This window comes from Eublepharis macularius, chromosome 2 (assembly GCF_028583425.1).
Source record: "Eublepharis macularius isolate TG4126 chromosome 2, MPM_Emac_v1.0, whole genome shotgun sequence".
Taxonomy (NCBI): domain Eukaryota; kingdom Metazoa; phylum Chordata; class Lepidosauria; order Squamata; family Eublepharidae; genus Eublepharis; species Eublepharis macularius.
In genome coordinates this window covers 94494809-94519066 of record NC_072791.1, presented here as the reverse complement: position 1 = coordinate 94519066, position 24258 = coordinate 94494809, and the positions used below count along the sequence as shown (strand labels likewise).

The window sequence follows — 24258 nt, the reverse complement described above, 5'->3', positions numbered from 1 at the left end:
TCTACAACCCTTAGACTGCACTCTGCTTCGGTTCCATTCCTTTCTGACAGTGAGATTCCTGAAGTCATGGAACTGTCTACAGCTATTTCTCCATTGCTGCTGTTACCAATACAGCCTGTGGAAACACAAAAGGGTTCCTCAGATCCATCTGAGAATGACAATTGATTAGAATTGGTTCCTCACCATAGAGGCCATCCGTTCTATTATTCTCCATATGACTCCCCCTACCATTACTACGCTTACGGGCTTGAAGCCTCACCGGGCATGTATCCATCCTCCCATTACTTCTTTTATGAGGAAGGTCCCTATCCTTTGGTTCATGCAGAACCAAGACAAAAATTGAAACCTGCCTCGGTTCCAGCCATGATTCCAGAGAATAACACTACCCCAGAATCGATGTTGAGCCAAACGGTGCACTCTGATGACAATTCTGATACTGGATCGAATCTTGCATTGGAACCTTCTCCTCCAGCTGCTATATCTGGATGCGTTAATGTACTTATGTACAGCAATTCTCCAATTGTTTCCCTGTATTGTTTATTGTTGGGCAGGAGTTCATCATTTCCTTGTTGCTTTAGGTAATTTACTTCCATAGGAGTATCTGCTGGTTTACAATTTTTCATTTGCATATATTCCAGAAACTCTACGACCTTCTGTTTTTTTGTTGAGAAGATAGCTCCCATCCTCTTTCTACTTGGACTCCCAGGTAGTAGGTGATAACTCCTAACTCTTTGACTTCAACCTCTTGACTCAGATGTTGGACTACTTCATCGTAGTCCTTCTCCTCTTCATAACACAAAATCAGATCGTCAACATAAACCAGAATGTAAGTCCATCTATTGTCTTGGTATCTTGAGTAAAGGCATTGTTCAGTTTTGCCTTGCTTAAAACCTTCTTTGGACAACATTTGGTGTAGTTTTTCATTCCAACACCTAGCAGCTTATTTGAGCCCATATAAGCTTTTTGCAGTTTACACACAAGACACCTGTCCTGGGATTGTTTGAATCCTGGTGGCTCTTCCATGCAAACTTCCTCTTTTATTTCACCTTGCAGAAAAGCTGTTTTTATGTCTATATGCCTCACGCGTCTTTTGCACTGCAGGTATACTCAGGAGCACTCTTGGAGGAACTTCTGGGAAGAGGCAAGAAGTAGCCTAAGAATACCAGTCTGGAGACATGCAACAAAGAGAGAAGGAAAGAAAGATCCCACTCTGCCAACAATCTTACTGTCAGACCTGCTGCCCCTTGCAGGTATTCTGTGTCTTCTGCCTTCTCTGTACCCAAGACGTATTTCCAACACGTAATAGCCCCTTACTGGCTGAGACAAGCCTGGTTTGCCACTCTGTTCCAAATGGCACATGGCAGAATCTCTCTTTCCTATAATACCATATCTGCCACAAGATACCCTGAAACTGACAGCATGGCTGATATACCCTCTGAACTGAATTTCTCCTCCCCAGTCCAGAAGGTCCTGTTGGAAGCTTGGAAACCATCCACCAGGAAATCATACCTGGCCAAATGGAAAAGGTTTTCTCTTTGGGCTGCAGACGACGAATTGAACCCAGTCTCAGCCTTGTTGCCATCTATTTTACACTATCTGGTCTAGCTAAAGGACCAAGGTTTGGCTAACTCCTCCATTAAGGTTTGCCTAGCGGCCATTTTGGCCTGCCTTGACATTATAAATGGAAAATCTCTCTTTGCCCAACCACAATGCAAATCCTTCCTCAGAGGTCAAGCAAACCTATATCTTCAGCCTCCGGGCCAATCCTCCAATGGAGTCTCTTCTTGGTTCTCACTGCACTCATGCGTAAACCTTTTGAGCCCCTAATTACCTGCTCCCTGAAGGTTCTAATAGCCAAAACATCCTTTCTGGTGGTTATAACATTGACTAGGAGAGTGAGTGAATTGCAAGCCCTGAGATATGACCCTCCTTTCATTAAGATGTTCGCAGACAAAGTGGTCCTCCCCTTTCTGCTGAAGGTCGTCTTTACTTTTCACTGTAACCAGAACTTTGTCTTACCTGTATTTTTCTCTACACCTTTGTCTGACACAGAGAGATTTTTGCACACACTTGGTGTCAAACATGCTTTGTGCTTCTACTTGGACAGGACAGCTTCTATCTGAAATGACCCTAATCTCTTTATCTCATTTAAAGGGCCAAAAGTCTGAAGGTCAGTGCACAGACCATTTTGGATAGTTTGACTCATTAAGGATTGTTATCAACCTAAACAACCATGTCCACTGCACATAAGAGCGCACTCTACAAGGGCTCAATCCACTTCATCAGTTTTCAACTTGGGCATCCCTCTAGTGGATTTGTGTAAGGTGGCCACCTGGTCTACGCCGTCCACTTTCATCAAGCACTATGCCATCAAAGTAGACTCCGGAGGGGATGCAACTGTCAGCAAGGCAGTCCTAAAGAGTCTTTTTGCGTTAAGGAACTTCATGCCCACCTTCTGGGTAAGTTAGCTCACTAATACCCCATGTGGGACTGCACAGAAGATACAGTGATGAAGACAGGGTTGCACTTAGGTGTAACTGTTGTTCATCGAGTGTTGTTCTGTGCAGGCACATATCCCTCTCTTCTTCCCCGCCATGTGCTCCTTATTATTACTTTCCTTCTACACCGGGAACTTAGAGAATTGCATGGGGGAGCCCCCTCACCTCACCTTTTATAGCCAGGCCTGGGCAAAAAGCACGCAAAAAGGCTAGGCGAGCATCTTGTGCCTTTAGGAGCTTTAGAATGTCCACGGCTGGCCTGTGCGTGCACAGTTCCCATGTATGCCTGCACAAAAGAACACTTGATGAACAACAGTTACAGGTAAGTGCAACCCTGTTTTCTTAACTTCTTGCATTAGCTGATTTATTCTTACTGAAATTAAAATGGACTTTATACAAATACTGATTATGATAGTTGCAAAAAAGGATGACAAAAAGTTAACTGTTTTGCTACTGAAGAAGAATGCCAGTTCATGAACAGTTGCTGGCTTTAGATTTAAACTGTTGCAGCTACAATTACTTCAGAGTAGAGGTGGGCATGAACCGGGGAAAAAACGAACTGTGCGGTTTGTGGTTTGTCCCATTTCACGAACCATGAACTTTCACAAACTTGCCCCAGTTCGCGAACCGGTTCGTTGAGTTTAAATGCCCCTGCTGCTGTGAAACGGCACAGAAAGGGGCATTTCACCCCCGCCAGCTTGGATCAGCTGCTTGGCGGGGAGATCCCCGCCAAGCAGCTGATCTGGGGGTGGAAATGCCCCTTTCCGTGCCACTTGGATCAGCTGCTCTCCCCGCCAAGTGGCTGATCCAGGGGTGGAAATGCCCCTTTCCCTGCTGCTTAGCAGCAGCAGGTAAGGAGTATTGGGGTTTAACACAAACCAAACGAACCAGCAGATCAGTTAATGGATAACGGGCTTCCATGAACCGCTGGTTCGCGAAGCACAAACTGGCTTGGTTCATGACAAACTTTAGTTTGTCTTAAGGTTCATGCCCATCTCTACTTGAAAGCCTACTTAACTTGCCTAAAAAATTAGGTGGTTTCTTTGGGAGCTTACTTCAATGCTAAAATTAGTTTATAGTTCTCTAATAAGTGTCCAGACAATCTTACAGCTGTGTTTCTAAGACTGTTGAGTAGAACAGGATGTGTATCCCCCGTCTAGTGTTTAGAATACAGATCTATGAAGGGGGTACAAGTGCAGTATAGAATGCAAATATATTTAATACAGTTTGCCTAAAAAGATCTATTCTCTTTGTAGAGCCAGAGCCAACAGAAGAATACACTGAACCCAGTGAAGTTGAATCAACAGAGGTATTGTTCAGTGGAGAGTTTGTAGTCACCATTTCAAAGTGAATGCTGCTGTCTTACTGTTCTACTCTCTTACTTTTATTTTAGTATGTAAACAGACAGTTCATGGCAGAGACTCAGTTCAGCAATAGTGAGAAGGAACAGGTAGATGAGTGGACAGTTGAAACTGTTGAGGTAAGGTATTCTGTATGCTGTAGGTAAAGTTACTATCTCTTTCTTTCCCTTGTCATATGCAGCTATTATCTAAATAGGTTTATGGTGTAGCTAGTGTGAGCAGAACTTTAGGGTATAGTCAAAAGTTAATTTACATTTCACTATTAAAATTCAAATGAGAGTATCATTATAGTGAAAATCTAAAGGATTTTGAAATTAGTTCATGAGATAATTTTTTCAGTACTACTTTGAAATTGTAACGTTTAGTCATCAACTGCTGATAGTTACTGGTCTTTCTATATTCTTCCATTGGCAACAGACAACCTGTTCACTATTCAGATTGTTTCAATATCAGTTGGAAGTAACGTCTCCATTTAGTTTCAGAAGATACTTTCTAGCATATATTAACACACAACTTAACCTAGAATAGAAGCTTGTTAGATTTGTCCTGTGTAATTTCAAATGTTTCAGCCTCTGAGAAGTGGGCGGTGTCATCCTGCTGGAACCAGCTTCTAATCTTTTTGTTCTAACCACTTTGTCAGTAGTATTGGCACTGGGATTTCATGCAGAATTAGCATATACACTTTTTAAAAAGCTGAAAGGATTTGACATCTGTAGTTTCAAACTTTGGCTATTGCTATTTAAGACATTCTTGCAGTTAATAGTTAATCTTGAGGTTGCATGATAATCTCACGTATTTGAAACTCTTGAAGGAAGAACCATGTATTTTAAACCCTTAATGTTGACAGCAGTGATGTTACATTTGAATCAAGTAAAGTCTATGGACTATAAATACAAATTAGGTTAAAACATAGTATTATCTGTGCCTTTTTTTGCCATGTAGTGTTTATTACAGCCCTTCTTTGCTGCTTAATATGCTAATTTTGGATTTATTTTTGCTTTATAATTTAGTTCTGCAGACTGGAGGTAGTATGTACTGATGATAATTTCAATGCATGTAGCCCACAAACATGAAGCATATCTTTGGATGCTACGTCATTTGAGCAAATGTTTAATTTAGTTTAGTTTAGTTTATTCGGTGTTTAACCCGCCCTCCCCACAAGTGGGCTCAGGACGGGGTATAACAGTCATAAAATACAATTACATAGCAGATTCTACAATAAAATCCAGCAATTAAAATTATATATATACAAAAACCTGATATAGTTGGCTACAAATTCCTGCCCCCAGCATACAAGAGGAGACAGACAGACACACGAGCTGTACTCGAATACCGGAGACCAGTGGGAGGCTCAATGATGGTCCTGATGCTGGCCTCAACCGTAAGCCTGCTGGAACATCTCCGTCTGGCAGGCCTGCCGAAATGATACAACATCCTGGCGGGCCCGAGTGTCCTCAGACAGAGGGGATTTCATCAAATCTGTATGGTTTTATGTAGAATAACAACAGGAGCTAAATTGGCTTGGATTTTAAGCCTTGCCCTCTGCTCCAAGTGCTAGAAGCTTCCACTTATACAAATGTAGAGCCTTTCAGTTAACCGAAAGCTCAGTGGAAAGAGTTTACCAGCAGACAAACAGGAAAAAAGGGGGGTGCATAGGGACGCAAACCTTAGGATCCATGCCATTGGCAGCAAGCTGTGAGAATTTGCTGCCATGGAATTACAAACTTAGCTTCAAATTTTCTAACTCAGGATTGCTCTTAGTTGAAAGAGCATTATTGAAGTTGCTACCTTTAAAATAATCATGAATGGAAATGCCCAGAAAGCAATTGGGGAAGGAGTGTTTGAAAGCCTATAATGAGGAAATGTACTGAGGAAGTTGTTGGAATAATATGAAGCTAAGTTCAGTAGCCTCGTCAGGGTATATCTCTCCCCCACACACACCAAAAACGCTGGGATGCTAGGAAAGTATACAGGATGGACATGCACAAACAAGCAGTCTGTATTGGGGAGAACATATGGAGTTAATTGTCCACCTTGTTCGGATAAATTCTTTTGATCATTATTATGATCAGAATCTTAAGCATGTTAGCGAAACGACCAAGACTTGAAATAAACTTCTGTCCAAACATCAGATTTCCAGGCTTTCATACTTTTGACTTTTATTGACTTCTGCCTCTCACTTGCTTCTGGCTTTAGCTATGCTAAAGAAGTAGAACTTCTGACTTTATCTCAGAATCAAGCTTGTGTTCCTTCTTTGGAGTTTTAAGTAATTTGGAAGAGAATGTTGCAAAATGGTTTTCTTTGTGATGTTTAATACTTATCTGTGCAAGAAATTAATTCCTTTATATATGTTGTGGAATTAGTTGTTTTGATCATAATAACGGGCCAGTTACTAAACCTTCTGACAGACTTTTACATTTTCACCACTTCTGATGTCATCTGATGTAGGTAGTAAATTCACTTCAGCAGCAACCACAGGCTACATCTCCTCCAGTTCCAGATCCCCACACGCTTACTACTGTGGCTCAAGCAGATCCTCTCGTTAGGAGGCAACGAGTACAAGATCTTATGGCACAAATGCAAGGCCCCTACAACTTCATGCAGGTAAGTATTTTCTTTTTCATTGCTTGTTGGGTTGGATACAAACAAGCTTTAGCACTAGTGGAAGGCATTTGCTCTTGCTCAGGAGAAGGGTTCTGTGATTTCAATGGACATCCCTCTTGACCCACAGTTCCTCATGCTGACCTTAGTCTGTTCACTTCAAGACTTTTTGAGAGGCGTAGGAAGGCACAGGCAAGCTAGATGAGTTTCTCAACGTTAATCCATCATCTTTCTATATAAAAGGGAAACTATGTTCCCGACGACCCACTGCTCAGGAGCACCAGGATAAAAAGTGCATCCTAGCCAGCCCTCCTCTCAGGAGGGCGCCGCCGCCGCGAGATGGCTGGGCAACCCCGCTCGCCTCTGTAGAGGGTGCCACCGCCATGGGATGGCCGGGCCAGCCAGATGCAGCCATCGCCGCAGGATGACAGGCGAGCCTGCACACCTCTCCAATGGGTGCCGCTACCAGAAGATGGCCGGGCGAGCCCACCCCCCTCTCTGGAGGAGGCCATTGCCACAGGACAGCTGGGCGAGCCTGCCTACCTGCCTCTCCAGAGAAGCTAGGCATTCCCGGGTTTTCTAGGGACTGTTTTTTTAAAAAAGGGCTGTTACTAATGTAGAAAAATAAGGGAAATTTCACATAATTAGCATTATATCCTATGATCCCGCTATTCCCACTGGTTTCAGTCAGAGTTGAGCACCTGGCTAGTTAGTACTCTGGAAGAGACTTTACTACTGTTCTAATATGCTTGAGTTTTATCTTAATTATCTAGGACTCCATGCTGGAATTTGACAACCAGGCTCTCGATCCTGCTATTGTTTCAGCCCAGCCTATGAATCCAGCACAAAACTTGGACATGCCACAAATGGTTTGCCCTCCAGGTTTGTAATGGTAAATTGTACCTAGCTAGGGTATGGCAGCAGTTCAGCATAATTCAAGTGTGCCAAATTGCTAAATATTCAGAAAACTAAATCTGGCCATAGTAAATATCTATTTAGATATTTTCATTGACTTAGCTTGTGTTCTTTCATGAAAAGTGATCAGTAGAAGCATCTGTAGACCGCATAGTGTTGTGGTTAGAGTATTGAATGAGAATCTGGGAGGTTCAGATCTCAACTCTGACATGGAAGCTTTCTTGGTAACCTTGGGCAGTCATACTCTCTTAGCCTCATGTACTTTACAGAAAGGTTGTTGTGAGGCTAGGAGGGGAGAAAGGTGTAAGCTGCTTTGGTTCCTATTGGAAGAAAAAAGGTATAAATAACAATAAATGATTCTTGTAGCTGCATTTTAAAGTGAATTACCCTACTCAGCTGTTGTTCATAGTCTGTTAAATGGCTTTGCCTTTGTAGTAGTTTCAGGATTATTAATCAAAGACCAAATAGTCTAGGTTGTGAAGAGCCTGATATAATCAACTGATCTTGCAGCTGTTAGCTGAGTTTGAAAACTAATGGAAATTATTCTCATGTAATTTTCTATAGCAAAAATATATTAGAATGATGTATACAGAAGAGCATTAATTACATAATGACATACAAACTCAATATGTCAAATACTTCTGTATTTCCAGTTCATACTGAATCCAGACTTGCGCAGCCTCCCCAGGTTCCTGTGCAGCCTGAAGCCACGCAGGTAAGAAGAGTACCTTGCAGACTTATGACTGTGTGTGTGTGTGTGTGTGTGTGTGTTAAATCTTAAAAACATTGAGATAATAGCTTAAATCTAGTAAAATAGCTTAAATCTAGTGTTTTTAGATTGAAAAGTCCATGAATACTAAATGAAGTTTAAGTTCAAAGTCTTCAATATTCCTATCACAGAAAATTTATGCAAAGCTACTAATGGAGATTATAAGCTTTGCTTGTTGCAAATCACATTCTTCTTATCTTCAGCTACTTCTGTAGGGAGGTGAAATATCTAAGGATAGCAAGTATTGAGAGAGCCTTGTGGGAAGAATAGCAAATTCTGCTGTTGATGTGTTGACCATCTCTAAATGCTGTTGATGTGTTGACCATTTTACTCTAAAATGTCTTGATACCCTGTTATGGCACAAATCTGAAGTTACATGATTACTACACAGTCCTGGCAATATTGAACAGTGCACCAGTTCTTCGGAATACATTGTTTTGTCCTGCATTTTATCAAAGATGGAAAGTAACGTGCATTTCTTTCTAGTCAAATCCTATGAATACTAAGGTCTGCTTCATATAAGCACTACCCATATGGGTGGCCTCTTGCAAAATAGTTTGTGGATGGAGTTCCATGTAGTAGGCGCACACAAACTTTAATAACATTATTGCATAATAATGAAAATATTAGATATCTTTGCATATTTGCTGAACTTTTAGTCCATTTTCCAGTTTGCCTAACCTGTCTCTTTGGTAAATAATTGGTAACATTATATCTAGCAATGTAGGCAAATAGTTACCTATATAGTTTTCTTCTCATTTTAAGACTAAACAATTCTACAAAAAAATTCTTTTTTTTTTTAAATAAATTTTTTATTAGATTAGAATCATTTAATTTCACATTGCAATCAATTCCCCCATTTCCCAATTTCTAACCCCCTCCCTTTCCCCCCCTTTTTGTAGACTTCCAACAGTTTTCCAACCCTTTGTCCCTTTTCCCTTACTCATTTTAAATTTATCTATCTAACAAACATATACTTTCCCTTTGTTCTAAGCAATAATTCTTTAACTATTTTTAATACTCTATACCCTATCTTTAAGTCCCTTCTTCCATATTAGACAAACAATTTGTCCCGTTTTTCATAATTTCAAATATTTCTATAAACCATAAACCATATAAACCATACATTCATATAAGTCAACCAATTTAACTTATACTCTATATGTTACTTTTTCTGCATATCTTATCCTCATTCTGTTTTAGTTACAATTAATTATATTATTATTTTAATTCTACTTTAATTATACATCTATATAACTATCATCAAAAGTTATCAATCAATTTGACCCATATATATCTTCAGGTAAACTTATTCAATTTAGTACATTATACAGTTTATACCAAAAATGGTATTAGTTGATCAGTCCTTATAATTAGTTATTTTCTATCAATATTCTATATATTATTCTATATATAATAATCTAACAAAGTAACTGCTTAGAAATTCTCATTTGCCTCTCCACCCCCCGGTAAAGTCACCCCCCTCTGCATTTTATTATGTTTCAATAGTTCTCGAACTGCCACAGTTCTCCTCCCACCTCCCATTTCTTCACCAAATATTGTTTCAGCTTCTCCCAGTCTGTGTTGAACTGTCCTGGGTCAAGGTTTCTCAGTTTTCTTATCATTTTGTCCATTTCCGCCATATACAGCAATTTGTAAATCCAATCCTCAATAGTTGGCACTTCTTGTACTTTCCATTTTTGCGCATACAAAAGTCTAGCCGCTGCTGTCATATAAAATAACAATGTCCTGTGTTGAGCTGGAATGCCCTCCATTCCCAAGTTCAGTAGCAGGAGTTCTGGGTTCTTATTAATTTGAAATTGTAAAATCTCACTTATTACTCTTATTATTTCCCCCCAGTACTGCCTAGCTACCTCACACGTCCACCACATATGATACAGGGAACCCTCATGTTTTTTACATTTCCAGCATTTGTTAGAAGTGTTCACATTCCCTAGCGCAATCTTCTTTGGTGTCATGTACCAACGATAAATCATTTTGTAAATGTTCTCTCTAATATTAATACACGTCGTAGTCTTCATTGTATTCTTCCACAAGTATTCCCATGCCTCCATTGTTATTTCTTTGTTGAAATTTATGGCCCACTTCACCATTTGTACTTTAACTGTTTCATCTTCAGTATACCATTTCAGCAGTACTTGGTATACCTTGGAAATTTCCTTCTTGTCCTCTTTTAAGAGTGTCTGCTCTAGTTCTGAGTTCTCTGTTCTTATGCCTCCCTTTGCACAGTCCGAATTATAGAGATCTCTGATCTGTCTGTACTGAAACCAATCATAATTTGGTGATAGCTCGTCCTGTGTCTTTATTTTAAGTTTAGAAGATTCTATTCGGGTTATCTCCTTATACGTTAAACACTGTTGCTCAGTATCGACAGCTCTCAGATCTATTACCTCATATGGAACCACCCATAGGGGGGTTCCTTCTTGTAAATAGTCTCTGTACTTCTTCCAAGTTGCATATAAGTTTCTCCGTATGTAGTGATGCAAGAACATAGAGTTCGCTTTTACTTTATCATACCATAGGTATGCATGCCATCCAAATATTTTTTTATATCCCTCTAGGGCCAATAATTTCTTATTCTTCAGCATCATCCAATCTTTCAGCCACACTAGGCAGATTGCATCGTAGTAAAGTCTTAGATTGGGCAGTTGCATTCCACCTCTTTCTTTTGCATCTTGTAAGACTCATTTTCACTCGAGGCTTCTTGCCTGCCCAAACAAAATCTGATATTTTCCTCTGCCATTTTTCAAACTGCTTAGAGTCTCGGATAATTGGTATTGTCTGTAGCAAAAACATTACTCTTGGTAACACATTCATCTTAACTGCTGCAATCCTTCCCAACCATGACAAGTTCAGTCTATTCCATTTAATCAGATCTTGCTCTATCTGAGTCCATAATTTTTCATAATTATTTTTGAATAGATCTATGTTCTTTGCAGTCAGTTCAATTCCCAAATATTTCACCTTACTTGTTACTTCACAGTCTGTTATTTCCATTAACAGTTGTTGTTTTTGCTTAGTCATATTTTTACATAATATCTTTGACTTCTTTTTGTTAATATAAAACCCTGCCAAGTCTCCAAACTCCTTAATCTTCTCTATCACTTTTGGCATGTTCTCCGTTGGGTCTTCTACAATTAACATTATATCGTCCGCAAATGCTCTGACCTTATAAGAAAAGTCCTTTATTTTTATCCCACGAATTTCTTCATCTTGTCGTATTTGTATCATCAGAATCTCCAATACCAGAATAAATAACAGCGGGGACAACGGGCAACCTTGTCTTGTTCCTTTACTTATGGTCAGTCTCTTAGTAGCCTCATCATTCACCACAATTGCTGCATTCTGGTCTCTATAAATTTCTTTAATTGCTCTTATGAATCTTTCTCCCATTTGTAGCTTTTCCATAGTGGCAAACATAAAGTCCCAGTTCAGATTGTCAAACGCTTTTTCAGCATCAACAAAGAAGAAACCAACCTCTTTATCACAACGCTTATCATAATATTCAATAGCATTGATCACTGTCCTTAGGTTATCTCTGATTTGTCTATCTGGCAAAAAGCCTGCTTGTTCTTCCTCAATAACTTCCGAAAGCCATCCCTTCACTCTCTCCGCCAGTATCTTCGCAAAGATTTTATAGTCATTATTAAGTAACGATATAGGTCTGTAATTTTTCACATTAGTCAGATCTTGGCCCTCTTTGGGGATCAATGATATGTTAGCTTCATTCCAGGTATCTGGAATCTGTTGATCCTTTAAGACTCCATTGATCACCTCTTTTAGGAATGGTGCCAGTTCGTTAGCCATTACCTTATAAAATTTAGTTGTAAGTCCATCTGGCCCTGGCGCCTTTCCCAGATTTGTTGACTGTATTGCCTTTCTTATTTCCTCATCCGTTACTTCATTATTCAATCTATCTCTCCAAGCTTCCGAAATTACTGGGAGCTTCATTTTCTCCAAATATGTCGCTATTGATTCTTTGTTCACCTCTTTCTTATACAATTTAGCATAAAATTTATAGAAGGCTCTACTAATGGCTGTCTGTTCCAAATACATTTTGTTATCTTCACAAATTTTATTTATTGTTTTCTTTTCCTTTCTCTTTTTCAGTTGCCATGCCAAATATTTCCCAGGTTTGTTTGCACCTTCAAACGCTTTTTGATTCAATCTTTTCAGATTCCACTCCAATTCTTTGTTATTCATTGCTGTCAGCTGTTCTTGAAGTATTTTAATGTCCTGATAAATTTTCTTTTTCCCTGGTCTCTTCTTTAACTGTATTTCTTTGGCTTTTATTTTCTCCATAATCTCCTTTCTCTTCTCCTCTTTCTTTTTTCTAGCTCTTCCATTTAAGTCCATTAGTATGCCCCTAATTACCGCCTTGTAGGTGTCCCAAACCTTGTTGGTTGGTACTTCTTTATTCATGTTGTATTGTATGAAGAACTTTGTCTCTCTTCTCAACATCTCCATGTTCTCTCCCTCTTGTAACAAGTCCTCATTTATTCTCCATCCTTTCCTTTTACTCCTTCTCCCCAATTTCCACATAACTGGATTGTGATCCGAGCCTACCATCGGCATTATTTCCACCTCCTTAGTCCATAACGCTAAGTCTTTTGAGGCCCAGATCATGTCAATTCTCGATAGTGTAGAATGTCTTGCGGAGAAGAACGTGAATTGTCTACTTTTAGGATTTTGTCTTCTCCATACATCTTCTAAGGTTTCCTGTTGTGTCAGTTCAAAAAACAACTTTGGTAACAGTCCTCTTTTCTTTTGTGCAGTTGGTGATTTTTTTATCTCATTCCAAATTTGTCACTCCATTGAAATCTCCAGCAAGAATTATCTGGTCATATGAAAGTTCATCTAATTGCTTCCTCAAATCCTCAAAGAAGCTTTCTTTTGCTCCATTAGGTGCATAAATTCCGACTACCAGCACTCTCTTTAAATTCCATATACATTCCACTGCTATGAATCTGGCTTCCACATCCTTCATTACAAACTTTGGCTGCAGCTCCTCTTTTATATACAACACAACTCCTCTTTTTTTCTTATTAGAGGCCGCTGCAAAATCATTACCCAATTTTTTCGATTTTAAATATTTTACGTCCTGTTTTCGAATATGGGTCTCTTGCAGACATACAATATCACATTTTTGTTTTAATAGCTAGTGAAAAATGCTTTTTCTCTTATTCGGTGAATTAAGTCCATTTACATTCCAAGATAAGACTTTACACTCCATAATCATAATCTTGTTGCTGGTAAGTCCTTTTCATTGTCCTTTAAGAAACGCTCCATCTCTCGTTCAGATCTGATACGCTTTTTGGCCCCACCAAATTCAAAGGACACTCCTTCTGGTAATTCCCATCTATACCTGATTTTCATGTCCTTCAGAATCTGAATTAGCGCTTTATATTTTTTCCGATCTAGTAACACCCATCTGGGTAATTGCTTCATAATGATAATCGTCTTGCCATCAATCTCCAATGGATCTTGAAACTGTTTAGTCACAATCTTCTCTTTCATATTTCGAGTCGTGAACTGCACAATTACGTCTCTTGGTAATTTCCTCTGGGTCGCAATTCTTGAATTTACGCGATATACCACGTCCAGGATAGCCACAACTTCCTCCTCCTCCTCCTTTCCCAGGTATTCAGCTAACACCTCAGTAATCTGTTCTTGCGCTGTCTTTCCTTCCACTTCCGGCAAGCCGCGAAATCTCAGCTGCTTCTCCATGTGTTTACTTTCCGCAACCACCATTCTTCCCCTCATCAGCCTCATCTCTGTTTGTTGCGTATCAGCTAGATTCTCCACCGCACCTTCCACTACTTTGACTCTCTGCTGTGTTCCTTGAAATTCATTTTGCATTGTTTCCATACCTTTTTTCACTTCTGACAGCTCACTTTTCACTGTCTGTTTAACCTCTTTTATCAGCTCCGGTTTCATGTCCTTAAGTTCTTTAATCACTTCTAAGAGTTTTTTGTCTAGATTTTCTATTGCCGATTGCCACTCTTTTTTCGACATCGTGGGGCTTGCTTTGGCTCGCTCCCACGAGTCTGCTCTCTTCCTTAACTCCGTGGCGTAAAATTTAATGTCCTTTTAATTTAAATGTCCCGGTCTTCTTGCAAAAAAAAACTTTTAGAAAATCCAAAATGTCGGGCGTCTTTTCTCTATGGTTCTTCTATGATTTTTGTAATCCAAAATGGCTTACTTCCTCTTCCGCTGAAGCCGCGACTCTTCCCCTTTCTAAAATGGCGATTCCCTTCTTCCTGCCCTCCGGCAGGGGCCGCTTCTCTCCAGCAACTCTATTGTTATTACGTACTTCCTGTTTCCCGACTTCCCACAGTAGCTCTCGCGATGATAAAATTTTCTCACAGCTCCATAACCGCAAGTATTCAAAACAATAGTCCAATTTCTTTAATAACTTCTTTAAACTTAGTCTTTTCTCTAATACAACTCTTGCCGAGTCTTCCCCTCTTTGTAATTAGCCTGTTGCAGTTTGAAAATCTACTTTTATTCTTCTTTACTTTTAACAATCTGTCCCGTATCAGAAGATAGTGATCTTTACCTTCTCATTCACTTTCCTTGGGTTGTAATCACTTTTTCAATCTTAGTTTCTCCTCTACTCTTCTTTCCCCTATTGAAGCTTGGGTACGTAGGTCTTATGCCAACCGCATTGGCCCCGAAACTGCCGCAGAGATCGTAGCCGACCTGTCACAGGGTGGGACCTCAAGGGTCGGGAGGGGGCCCGTTGCGCAGAGCCCCCCCTCGCCCGAGATCAACGCGCCCTGAGGTCTTGAGCGTTCTTTGCCTGCTCTCCGCCTGAGAGCAGTCGGCCGCGGGCTGATTTACCCCCGCCGGCCGGTTAAAAACGGCAGTCCGGTCAGCTCCGCAAGTGGAGCTGCGTCAGACCTCCATAAATCCCAAACCGGAAGTCAATTCTACAAAAAAATTCTGAGGTAAATTAGAAGCCATCATATGTTACCAGTTATCTTCCCATTGTATTTCCTCAGCTATTTCTGCTGTACCAGTAATTTAATTCCTTTGCTGATGTGACAAATTAGGATCAAATTAAGAGTTTATTAATCAGAAAAGGAAATGTAAGACTCTCAAAACATGTCCTAGAAAAAATGGAAACTAAAAGTTTAGTATTATACTAGTTACAGAAAAAATTGCTTAATTTTACAATGGTGCCACAGATTTAAGGAATGCGCTAAATTATGTAATGGTAGTCCCCATACTAGCGCATTAATACATCGTCTCCTGAATTAGTTACTGTTCTTCAGCTTGGTTCAGATGTCACACGTTGCACATATTGGGAGCTGGAGCTGCGCCTCAGGAAGTTGTGCTCAACAATGCGAGTGTTGTCCTATGTGAGCTGTGCAGTCATGCATATAAGCAGATACACAATTTGTCCAGTTTGCATGATGGTTCTACCATTTTGATCCAGGAAGAAATTGCACATATTGTGTATGTTGTGCAGTGTATGTTGTGTAAACTTGCTTCACCAGTTCATTCAGGCTGTTGTGTGTAGTAATGTGCAAACATGCTCACCATGCTGAGTCCTACCACATCACATAAAGAATATTATTGTGGGTCCAAATGTCAAAATCAGCTTTAGATAGTTGTAATCCTGTTACAGTTTACTTAAGCAGTTCTTATTCTTAAATTTACGTATTTCTTAAATTCTTTAAATTCTTAAATTTACATATTTACTTGAGTGCAAACCTGGGTGTCTCTCCCCCTGGTATGTCATTTAAAAAGTTATCTTTCTCTCTCATAGAAGTTAGCTATATCCAGTTAAAAAACATTTGGGGGTGTAACTTTTTTCAGGGTGGGGGGAGTCATCTTACATTTAGGGTTGCCTTCCTTTTGAATAAACGCTAATGAATCTGAATTATATCCTTCAGAATCTGCCAAAAGCATAAAACAACATAAAGCCCATAAAATACAAATACAAAATAAATTACTCCTAATTTAAAACAGCAGCCAGTAAAAACAGTAGTGTAAAACTAGCATTTAAGCAAACAGCATAAAAGTGGGGAGGGAAGATAACATTCATTTGTAACCAGAAGACTGATTGTGGGGAGACAAGCAAATACTGCTACAGCAAGAGGATTCTGTTCAAACAAAAAATCACTTATTTAATTTGGACTTGATAAAACTATTGAAATAAGACTTTTCTGTTTATGTACTTGGATAAAAGATTAACTTTAGCTTTTCACCCTTTCAGTGTTTTTAACCATGATTTAATTATGCTGAAAAATGTTGCTAGCATAGATGTTCACAAAACCTCAAGAAAATCATATAAAGGATTTACCCAGAGATCCTGGCAGGAGTTTCTGCTAAATCTTAAAACTTTGACAGGTCCCTTTGGTTTCTTCCACAAGTGAGGGATATACAGCATCCCAGCCCATGTTTCAGCCTTCTCATTCAACTGAGCAGCGGCCTCAGAAAGAATCAGTTGACCAGATTCAGGCAAGTTATGAGACTTCAGTTTGTTTGGCAAGGGTACTACCATACTACATTTCCACAGTTATAGGTGAAGGTAGTGTGTTGCCCTCTAATGGAAAACTAGGATATCAAGATTTTAATTTTGCTTTTGAGTATGAATTGTTTAGTCATTTTTTTCTGGATTATTGGTATATTTTAATTTTGTTTGTGTCTTCTGATATACCTCCCTTTTATTAGAACCATTTATTTTAGAAATGCAGGTTTAAGATTGCATTCAAATAATCAGAGGATGAGGAGATAAAATTGATATTTACTTGATAGGAAGGACACTTTTACATAGTGTGACCTCTTCAAGGATTCATTTTTCCCACGTTAATTTGAGCTTCGAAGGTAGTGGGAAAGAGACTTCTAGTAATTGCTCCACCTTAGTGTAGAGCAGGACAATACAGTTTGGGTAATGGAAGTCATAGAGTCTGTCTTTGCCTTAGGAACTCTTGCTGAACAATTGCCTCAACTTGTTCATATAGCATCTCTTGATATTAATTGTTTCAAGACTTACTAACATAACATCAGTCTCAATTTATTTACCAGGCTTCAATAACTTTAAATGCAGACCAGACACCAACATCATCACCACTTCCAGCTGCATCCCAGCCTCAGGTATTCCAGGCTGCCACTAGCAAACCTTTGCATAGCAGCGGAATCAATGTCAATGCAGCTCCATTCCAGTCCATGCAGACAGTAAGTACTAAACTAGTATCATGCATTTACTTTAGATGGCAAAATGTTTGGAAGTCAGTATACTGAAATAGCAATGATTAATTGTGCTGCAAGTAAGTTTACAGGGCACAAGAGTTGCACAAGAGCATTTAGTGAGGAGTATACCAAATATATCACGGAGTCCTATTTATTTTTCATGTAGGTATTTAACATGAATGCACCTGTTCCTCCTGTCAATGAGCCAGAAACCTTAAAGCAGCAAAACCAGTACCAGACCAGTTACAGCCAGTCTTTCTCCAGTCAGCCTCATCAAGTAGAGCAATCAGAACTTCAGCAAGAGCAGCAGCTCCAGACAGGTACACTTATGAAATATGGAGCCTAAATGTTTAGTTCTAAAAACAGTTTTTCAAGAGATATAGATCAAATAAAACAAATGATAGCTAAGAATTTCAATCTGAATAAAGTTTAGTAGATGTATGGTGAGAAGAAGCAATTTTACAATTTTTCAGGGATATAGAAATAGAAAAATGCTGTACCACATCAAATAAAATCATTTACCTCTCCTGGTAAATGAAGAGTAATTTAGAGTAATACTATTAAATATGTTAGTGTTATGTTGAAACTAAGCCCTATATAGCCCTATATGCAGACATCTAAATAACATTCTACCATGCTTAGGTAATTCAGACTGCCATGTTGGATTTAATTATGTAAACAATCTTTCTTTAGGTAGGTAAACATTTACTGTCCTACTTGGTGGCTCTTAAGCAGAGTAAATTGGTGAGTTAGCTTGATATTCTTTGAATCTTTAGGAAACTGAAGTTATAAATACCAACCTAGTACTTTCTTGGTTCTTTCATTTTAGTGGTTGGCACCTACCATGGTTCCCCGGACCAGTCCCATCAAGTGGCAGGTAACCACCAGCAGCCTCCACAACAGAATACTGGGTTCCCACGTAACAGTCAGCCTTATTATAACAGCCGAGGAGTGTCTCGTGGTGGATCACGCGGCACTCGAGGCTTAATGAATGGATACAGGGGACCAGCCAATGGGTTTAGAGGTAAAAACTTAAAAACCTTTTGAGACTAATTCTGAATGTGTTTCAGAAATGCAGAATGTCCAGAACATTAAGTGATATATTGGCATGCTTTTAACTTTTTTAGAAAAAAAATATATTGCAGAGCAGTCTGAGCTTGTGTTGTATTTGCTCTGCTATAGATTTCAGTGAGTAAAGAAGAAAAAATGAGACAAAAGTGAAAGATGCAAAGAAACTAACAATAAAACTGTTTCAGTGGAGAGTTTAACATAATGTAGTATGAAACTGACTTTCTTGCGTTTGTAACCTGCTAAATGGCTGCATCTTTTTTCAGGGTTTGTTGCTTCCTTGGTTTACAAAAGCAAGTCTTTCATTTATTCAGACTATGACATTTGGTGGGATTCTTGGTTTTGGTGCCTGCAATTCTTAAATTACTTTTAAGTAATGGCGTTACTAAATGTAAATAATATACAATATGAAATCTTGAACAGTACTGAAGACATTGAATGGCGCACAGGAGCCCAGGTGCAGTTTAAACACTTATCGACTAATTTTGTATAAAAAAGGGGTGTGGCACAAACTTAGAGACACTTTGTCTAATAACTTGCCATCCTGCACTGCATCATGAAGGCTTAGCATATTCTATATATAAGGAATGTTATTATTGCTGCCATATATATAAAAAGCTAACTGGCAAATGAGCCTCCTAAGTGCTGCAGTTTTTCCCTGATCTGTGAGATGACACACAGGCTGCTTTTTATAATATAGAATACTTTTTCTTTATTTGAATATTGCTGTTCTGTTGAATATATTCACCTGTCTTCCATAAGATGTACGATGCTTTTCAATAAGGTTTTTTATCCTGATTTTTAGGAGGATATGATGGCTACCGCCCTTCATTTTCCAATACTCCAAATAGTGGTTACACACAGGGACAATTTAATGCTCCTCGAGACTATTCCAACTACCAGCGGGTAAGTTGATTGACCTGGAAAAAAAACTCCAGTATTGGAGTAGAGGTTTTTGAGATTGTTGAATCTTGTTTTTTTTTTTCAGTTGATGAATTTCTTATGTATAAATATAATTTGATAAGGAATTACTATGCTGAGTGCAGTACTAATAAAAATCCTGTTTATTTAGTGCTCAGCAAAGAAAAAAAGAGGAGCTTCAGCTCAAAGAGGACTTGATAACCAAAAATGTTGAAAGAACAAAAAAGAAAAACAAGTACCATAAGTACCAGTATCTTTAATAAATTCCAAGAATTAAAACTCTACGATTAAAACAATATCACTCTGGTTTCTTCTCCTAGGGTAGAAATTCTTGAACAATTATACCCATACACATGGAGATGTCATACATTTACAGGCATCCTACATCATTATACACATGTAACCAAATATGTTTTGGCTGTGAGACCTTTCTCCATGGTCTTTGTTTAATGCACACCATATATTATAGAGTGCCTGACCAAGCACTGAATAAACTCGAAAAAGATGTAGGTACTCTTGGAGTGAGTAGTTCCACTTCCCCCATTCAAATAGAACAACAACCAAAGACACTTCGGTGTATATGATAATTTTTTACTAGTCCAGATGTCTAAGATCTCTATAATCCAGGTCAGGATAACAAGAATAATGTATATAACCACAAGAAATCCAGAAGCATCTTACCTAAGGTTGCTTAATCAACTTATGGCTGTACCTTGTGGGTCATAGCTCATTGTCTTAGTCACTGTGCTATACTCGCTTCAATTTTCTTTTAAATATATAGGTAAAGCCTACTTTGGTCTTTGGGAGCAGTAATTTTAGCATAAGATGGAAATAGACCAGGCCCTAAATATTTTCTGTTTTCTAGTCTCTTGTGGAATTATGTCTGATTGCTGGCTGGGATCTGAAGAGATCCTTGTGTGCCTGAAAAGTGCTTGTGTATGTGTGTGCTTTTACTTTAAAAAAAAAAGCCTACCTAGTATCCCCTAACATGGTTTCCAATACTAGCTAGTAGTGGGTTGCCAACTGCTTGGAGAAAAATATACTGTCCCTTTAATAGAGGCTTAATGTGATGTTATTGACCTCCATGCTGTGAAAAGCATTGGCTGCCCAACTTCTACATGTTAATCCTCTATTAAAGGAACAGATCAAGATGGGTAGCCATGTTTGTCTGTCTGTAGCAGTAGAAAAGAGCAAGAGTCCAGTAGCACCTATAAGACTAACAAAAATTTGTGGTAGGGTATTAGCTTTCATGAGCTCACTTCTTCAGATACCAGGTAGGTATCTGAAGATACCAGGTATCTGAAGAAGCTGTGGCTCATGAAAGCTCATACCCTACCACAAATTTTTGTTTGTCTTAAAGGAACAGGACATTTTTCTCGATGCCTCTTTTCAACCTTAATCAGGAGGGCTATTTAACTTTCAGGGGCAACTTGAGGAGGGGTTGCAGTAGGGTAAAGGGCCTGTGGAACACCGCATATGGCGTTTGGGACTGCATATAGTGCCTGTGAAGTATTAAAAATGGGGGTGGAGGATATTAAAAGCTTTTGAAACAACTTTTTAAAACAAGTATTTGGTCTTCTGTTTTATTTCAGGATGGATATCAACAGAATTTCAAGCGTGGCTCTGGACAAAGTGGTCCTCGGGGAGCCCCTCGAGGTAATATTCAAATGATGAATTTCTGATATGCACCTGGAGAGGGTTGCAGACTAAAGGGAACGTCTCCTATATTTCATTTCAAATACTTTTAAATTTCCAAGCTATTTGTTGGAAGCTGCTAATTAACCTTTGAGCTGTGTATGGATTACATTTGCCTGCTGAGGTTTATATTTAAGGCTACTTGGATATTTTGTACTCTTCACAAATAAGTCTTGAAAAATGTAAGCTTACCCAGTTATAGGTGTGCACTTATACCGTAAAAAGGGTTTGGCAGGCTCTTAGCCCCTTTTCAGCCTCAATAATTGCTGCATTTGTATCTTGCTATTGCTCCTTGAGTTTTAATAAAGATGCTGTGTTACTTGTAGCCTTTGTGGAGTTCTGTTTTTGTATGTGTGTGTATGGTACATAGGTTTTGGTGCATTTTTGTATAAGAATATTAGAAATTTAAATATTTTCTGCTTTTATCCTGTTTGCCGCATATATATTTAAATGTGCCAATACTTCATTACTAAATTAAGCAGTGGGCTTGATCTGGTCTTGGGCATGGCACAGCACCAGCACAGACGAAAGTTTGGAGGGTGATAAAAGAGGCAGTGCTCTTTATGCTTCCTAGGCGAGGTAGGGAACTCTGTATGCAGATCTAGTGCTGTTGCTTGACTGGATTGTGCCTAATATCTTTAGTGGGTCAGCTATTAACTCTTCATAAGTTCTGTAGACAGCTAAATCTCAGAATTTGGTTGAAGTTTCTTGTTAAAAAGTCACAGATAGCAGCAGGATGTTACAGGAATTTCTAATAACTTTTAGTAACATGAAGCTCTGAAACATTACTGGAAGTTAGTCTGATAAAGTGTTGTCTGATCCAATCTATACTGGAGGTAGGCAACTCCTGGGACACATGCTGAACTGAACACAATGCTGTTTCTTTTTGCAAGCATCAAGCTTGTGAAGTGCTAGCAGTGTGGGAGAAGGCGATAGGCAGGACTTAATGCCCATCACCGCCACCTCAAGCCACCCAGCCACAGGTGCTCATCTTGCTCCTAATCTGTCTGGCCAAGTACAACTGTTGTCTCCTCCCCTTTCCCAGTTTGTTTTCTGGCACACCAGCTGCTGTGGGGGGAGGGGTAGCCTGCTCTTGGTCTATAGTAAAGTAAAAATAGTTATGCCTATTGAACCTGTACATAAAATCATGCTTTATTAACTACATTTCAGTATGTAGTTGAATAATTTTTGAAAGCATAGTCTAGGGCCCACTGCCAGTAGTAAAATTTGATGCATTTGATGCACAATTTACTTCCATATCTCTTGTCATGAGACAAATATACTGGGGAAAGAGAGCCATTCTGAATACCAAATGATCCCATTTGATAAAAAAATAAAACACTATTTTTATGTTCTAGGTCGTGGAGGGCCCCCAAGACCCAACAGAGGGATGCCTCAAATGAATGCTCAGCAAGTGAATTAAACTAATTCACAGGATTACATTTAAACGCCAAAAACATACTGGCCAGTGTACCATACATGTTACCAGAAGAGTTATCTCTTTGTTCTCCTTTTTAGAGGAAGTTCATAGTAAAGGGATTATTTTCATTACCCATAAAGACAGTTGTCAACTTTATATTACCTGGATATGGAAAGAAACGGCGTTTACTCTGCATGTTCTAGCCTAAGCATCATCTTGAGCCTTGCAAATGAATTCCAGAATTTTTACCCTTGCTCTGATTTAAAGAAAAATTAGCAGTTTCAGGGTAATGAAAATCTCAATAGTTAACAGGCAGAAATGACCCATGACTGACTCCATTGATATTCTATAGCAACGCAGCAAATTTGGATAAAAATCAATAAATCCCTAATTGGTATATTTAAACTTACACAAAAGGAAGATTGAAGAAGCGAAGTGTGAGTTGATAGCAACTACATTTCAGCTGTTTTGGTAGAGTGAAGCACTGAACATTTATAATGATGCCTCTATGGTAACTAAATAACATGGTGGGCAGCTTATGCACACCCTTAGTTACAGCATTTTCCTTATAGGCCTGACCTGCTGTGGCAAAGGGATGCATTAATTGTTTTGTGTTACTGTTGATATATTTCTGCAAACTCCAAATTATGCTTTGATCAGCATTTTTAAATTTTCTGTCATAAATAGAAGATGTAATTTGGATTGCTATCCTTATTACCAATGTGAAGTGTTAAAGAGCTCTCTCCTGAACACATTTCTTGGATAGCAATGACATTTGTAAGGATTGGTATTCTTTATCTTTCCTTATAACTTGCACATTGTCTGTCGCTAATACTTGATCTTGCTGTATTATCATCTAAATAACTTATGCAGGTACTGATGAAAATTAATGGATATTCATAACACTTTTGGTCACATGTTCTTTCTTTTCTGCAGTCTGAAGGTTTTAAGAAATCTCAAGTCTCTGCTGCTGCCCTTTTAAATTGCTCTCTTTTGATAAGCACCAGTATGTGTTTGGATTGGTTTTTCCTTTTAAGGGAAATTACATCCAGCAGTTACAGATCTAAGCAAGATAAATAAAACATGTTTATAAAAAATGTATTATTTAACATGACTGATTGATGCAAGCTTAATAGTGAAATAGACTTAACACATTATAAATGGTGTTACATTCCTGAGGGTGTTTAGGTTGTGAATAGATGGTCCCAACACAGAGATGGTACAGTACCTTTAGATATCCACCAAGAAGATTTAGTCCCCTGTCTGTTCCCAAGTGGCATTGGTAGCTGATTGACAATCATCTGCTTGGGATTGTGAATGCAGTTTGGATCAGCACTCAGAACTGTGTGTATGGCAAAATGCTGGGTGCAGCAGTCTAGCCCAGGGGATTCTTCTGTTTTTGAGCAAATCAATGCAGATTTCTGAACTGAAAAAATGGTCATTTTCTCCCCATGTGAATTAAAATTATTTCTGCACCATGAACACTATTAATTGCATTGAAAAACAAGAATTGCCAATTCCTTTTTCAGTTTTGCCATTTCCTTTTTAAGTTGATTGAGCAATGTGTTCATTGGTCTTCGGGAAGTTACAACATCCTTGTCTGGCCACATATCTCTGGAATATGAAAGAACTTCATTTGTCTCAATGATTATGTAAACCTTTTCTTTGAGGATATATGTTATACCGTAAACACTAAATATTACTCATAGCAGAAGTTTTTACTTCAATCATCAGTTTTAAATGCCTAAAACTTTTCGGTTGGATACAGATCTGAGAATGGAAGGAATT

General features: G+C 38.8%; 1 protein-coding gene across 6 annotated transcripts in view; it reads left to right on the top strand.

The window, feature by feature from the left end:
- Positions 1 to 23569, top strand: part of CAPRIN1 (cell cycle associated protein 1) — a 46705-nt gene extending 23136 nt beyond the window's left edge. For 2 of the 6 annotated variants that reach the window (XM_054970586.1, XM_054970587.1), the window contains exons 8-19: positions 3755 to 3807; positions 3892 to 3978; positions 6308 to 6463; positions 7234 to 7342; positions 8029 to 8090; positions 16524 to 16634; positions 17202 to 17351; positions 17533 to 17686; positions 18196 to 18390; positions 19240 to 19340; positions 20948 to 21011; positions 22409 to 23569. In XM_054970586.1, the coding sequence (XP_054826561.1) occupies positions 3755 to 3807; positions 3892 to 3978; positions 6308 to 6463; positions 7234 to 7342; positions 8029 to 8090; positions 16524 to 16634; positions 17202 to 17351; positions 17533 to 17686; positions 18196 to 18390; positions 19240 to 19340; positions 20948 to 21011; positions 22409 to 22473 (1307 nt within the window). In that variant the 3' untranslated portion in view covers positions 22474 to 23569. Of the gene's footprint in view, positions 1 to 3754; positions 3808 to 3891; positions 3979 to 6307; positions 6464 to 7233; positions 7343 to 8028; positions 8091 to 16523; positions 16635 to 17183; positions 17352 to 17532; positions 17687 to 18195; positions 18391 to 19239; positions 19341 to 20947; positions 21012 to 22408 lie in introns of all 6 variants that reach the window. The other 4 variants (XM_054970591.1, XM_054970588.1, XM_054970589.1 and 1 more) reach the window with 4 other exon arrangements.
- The last annotated feature ends 689 nt before the right edge of the window (positions 23570 to 24258 follow it).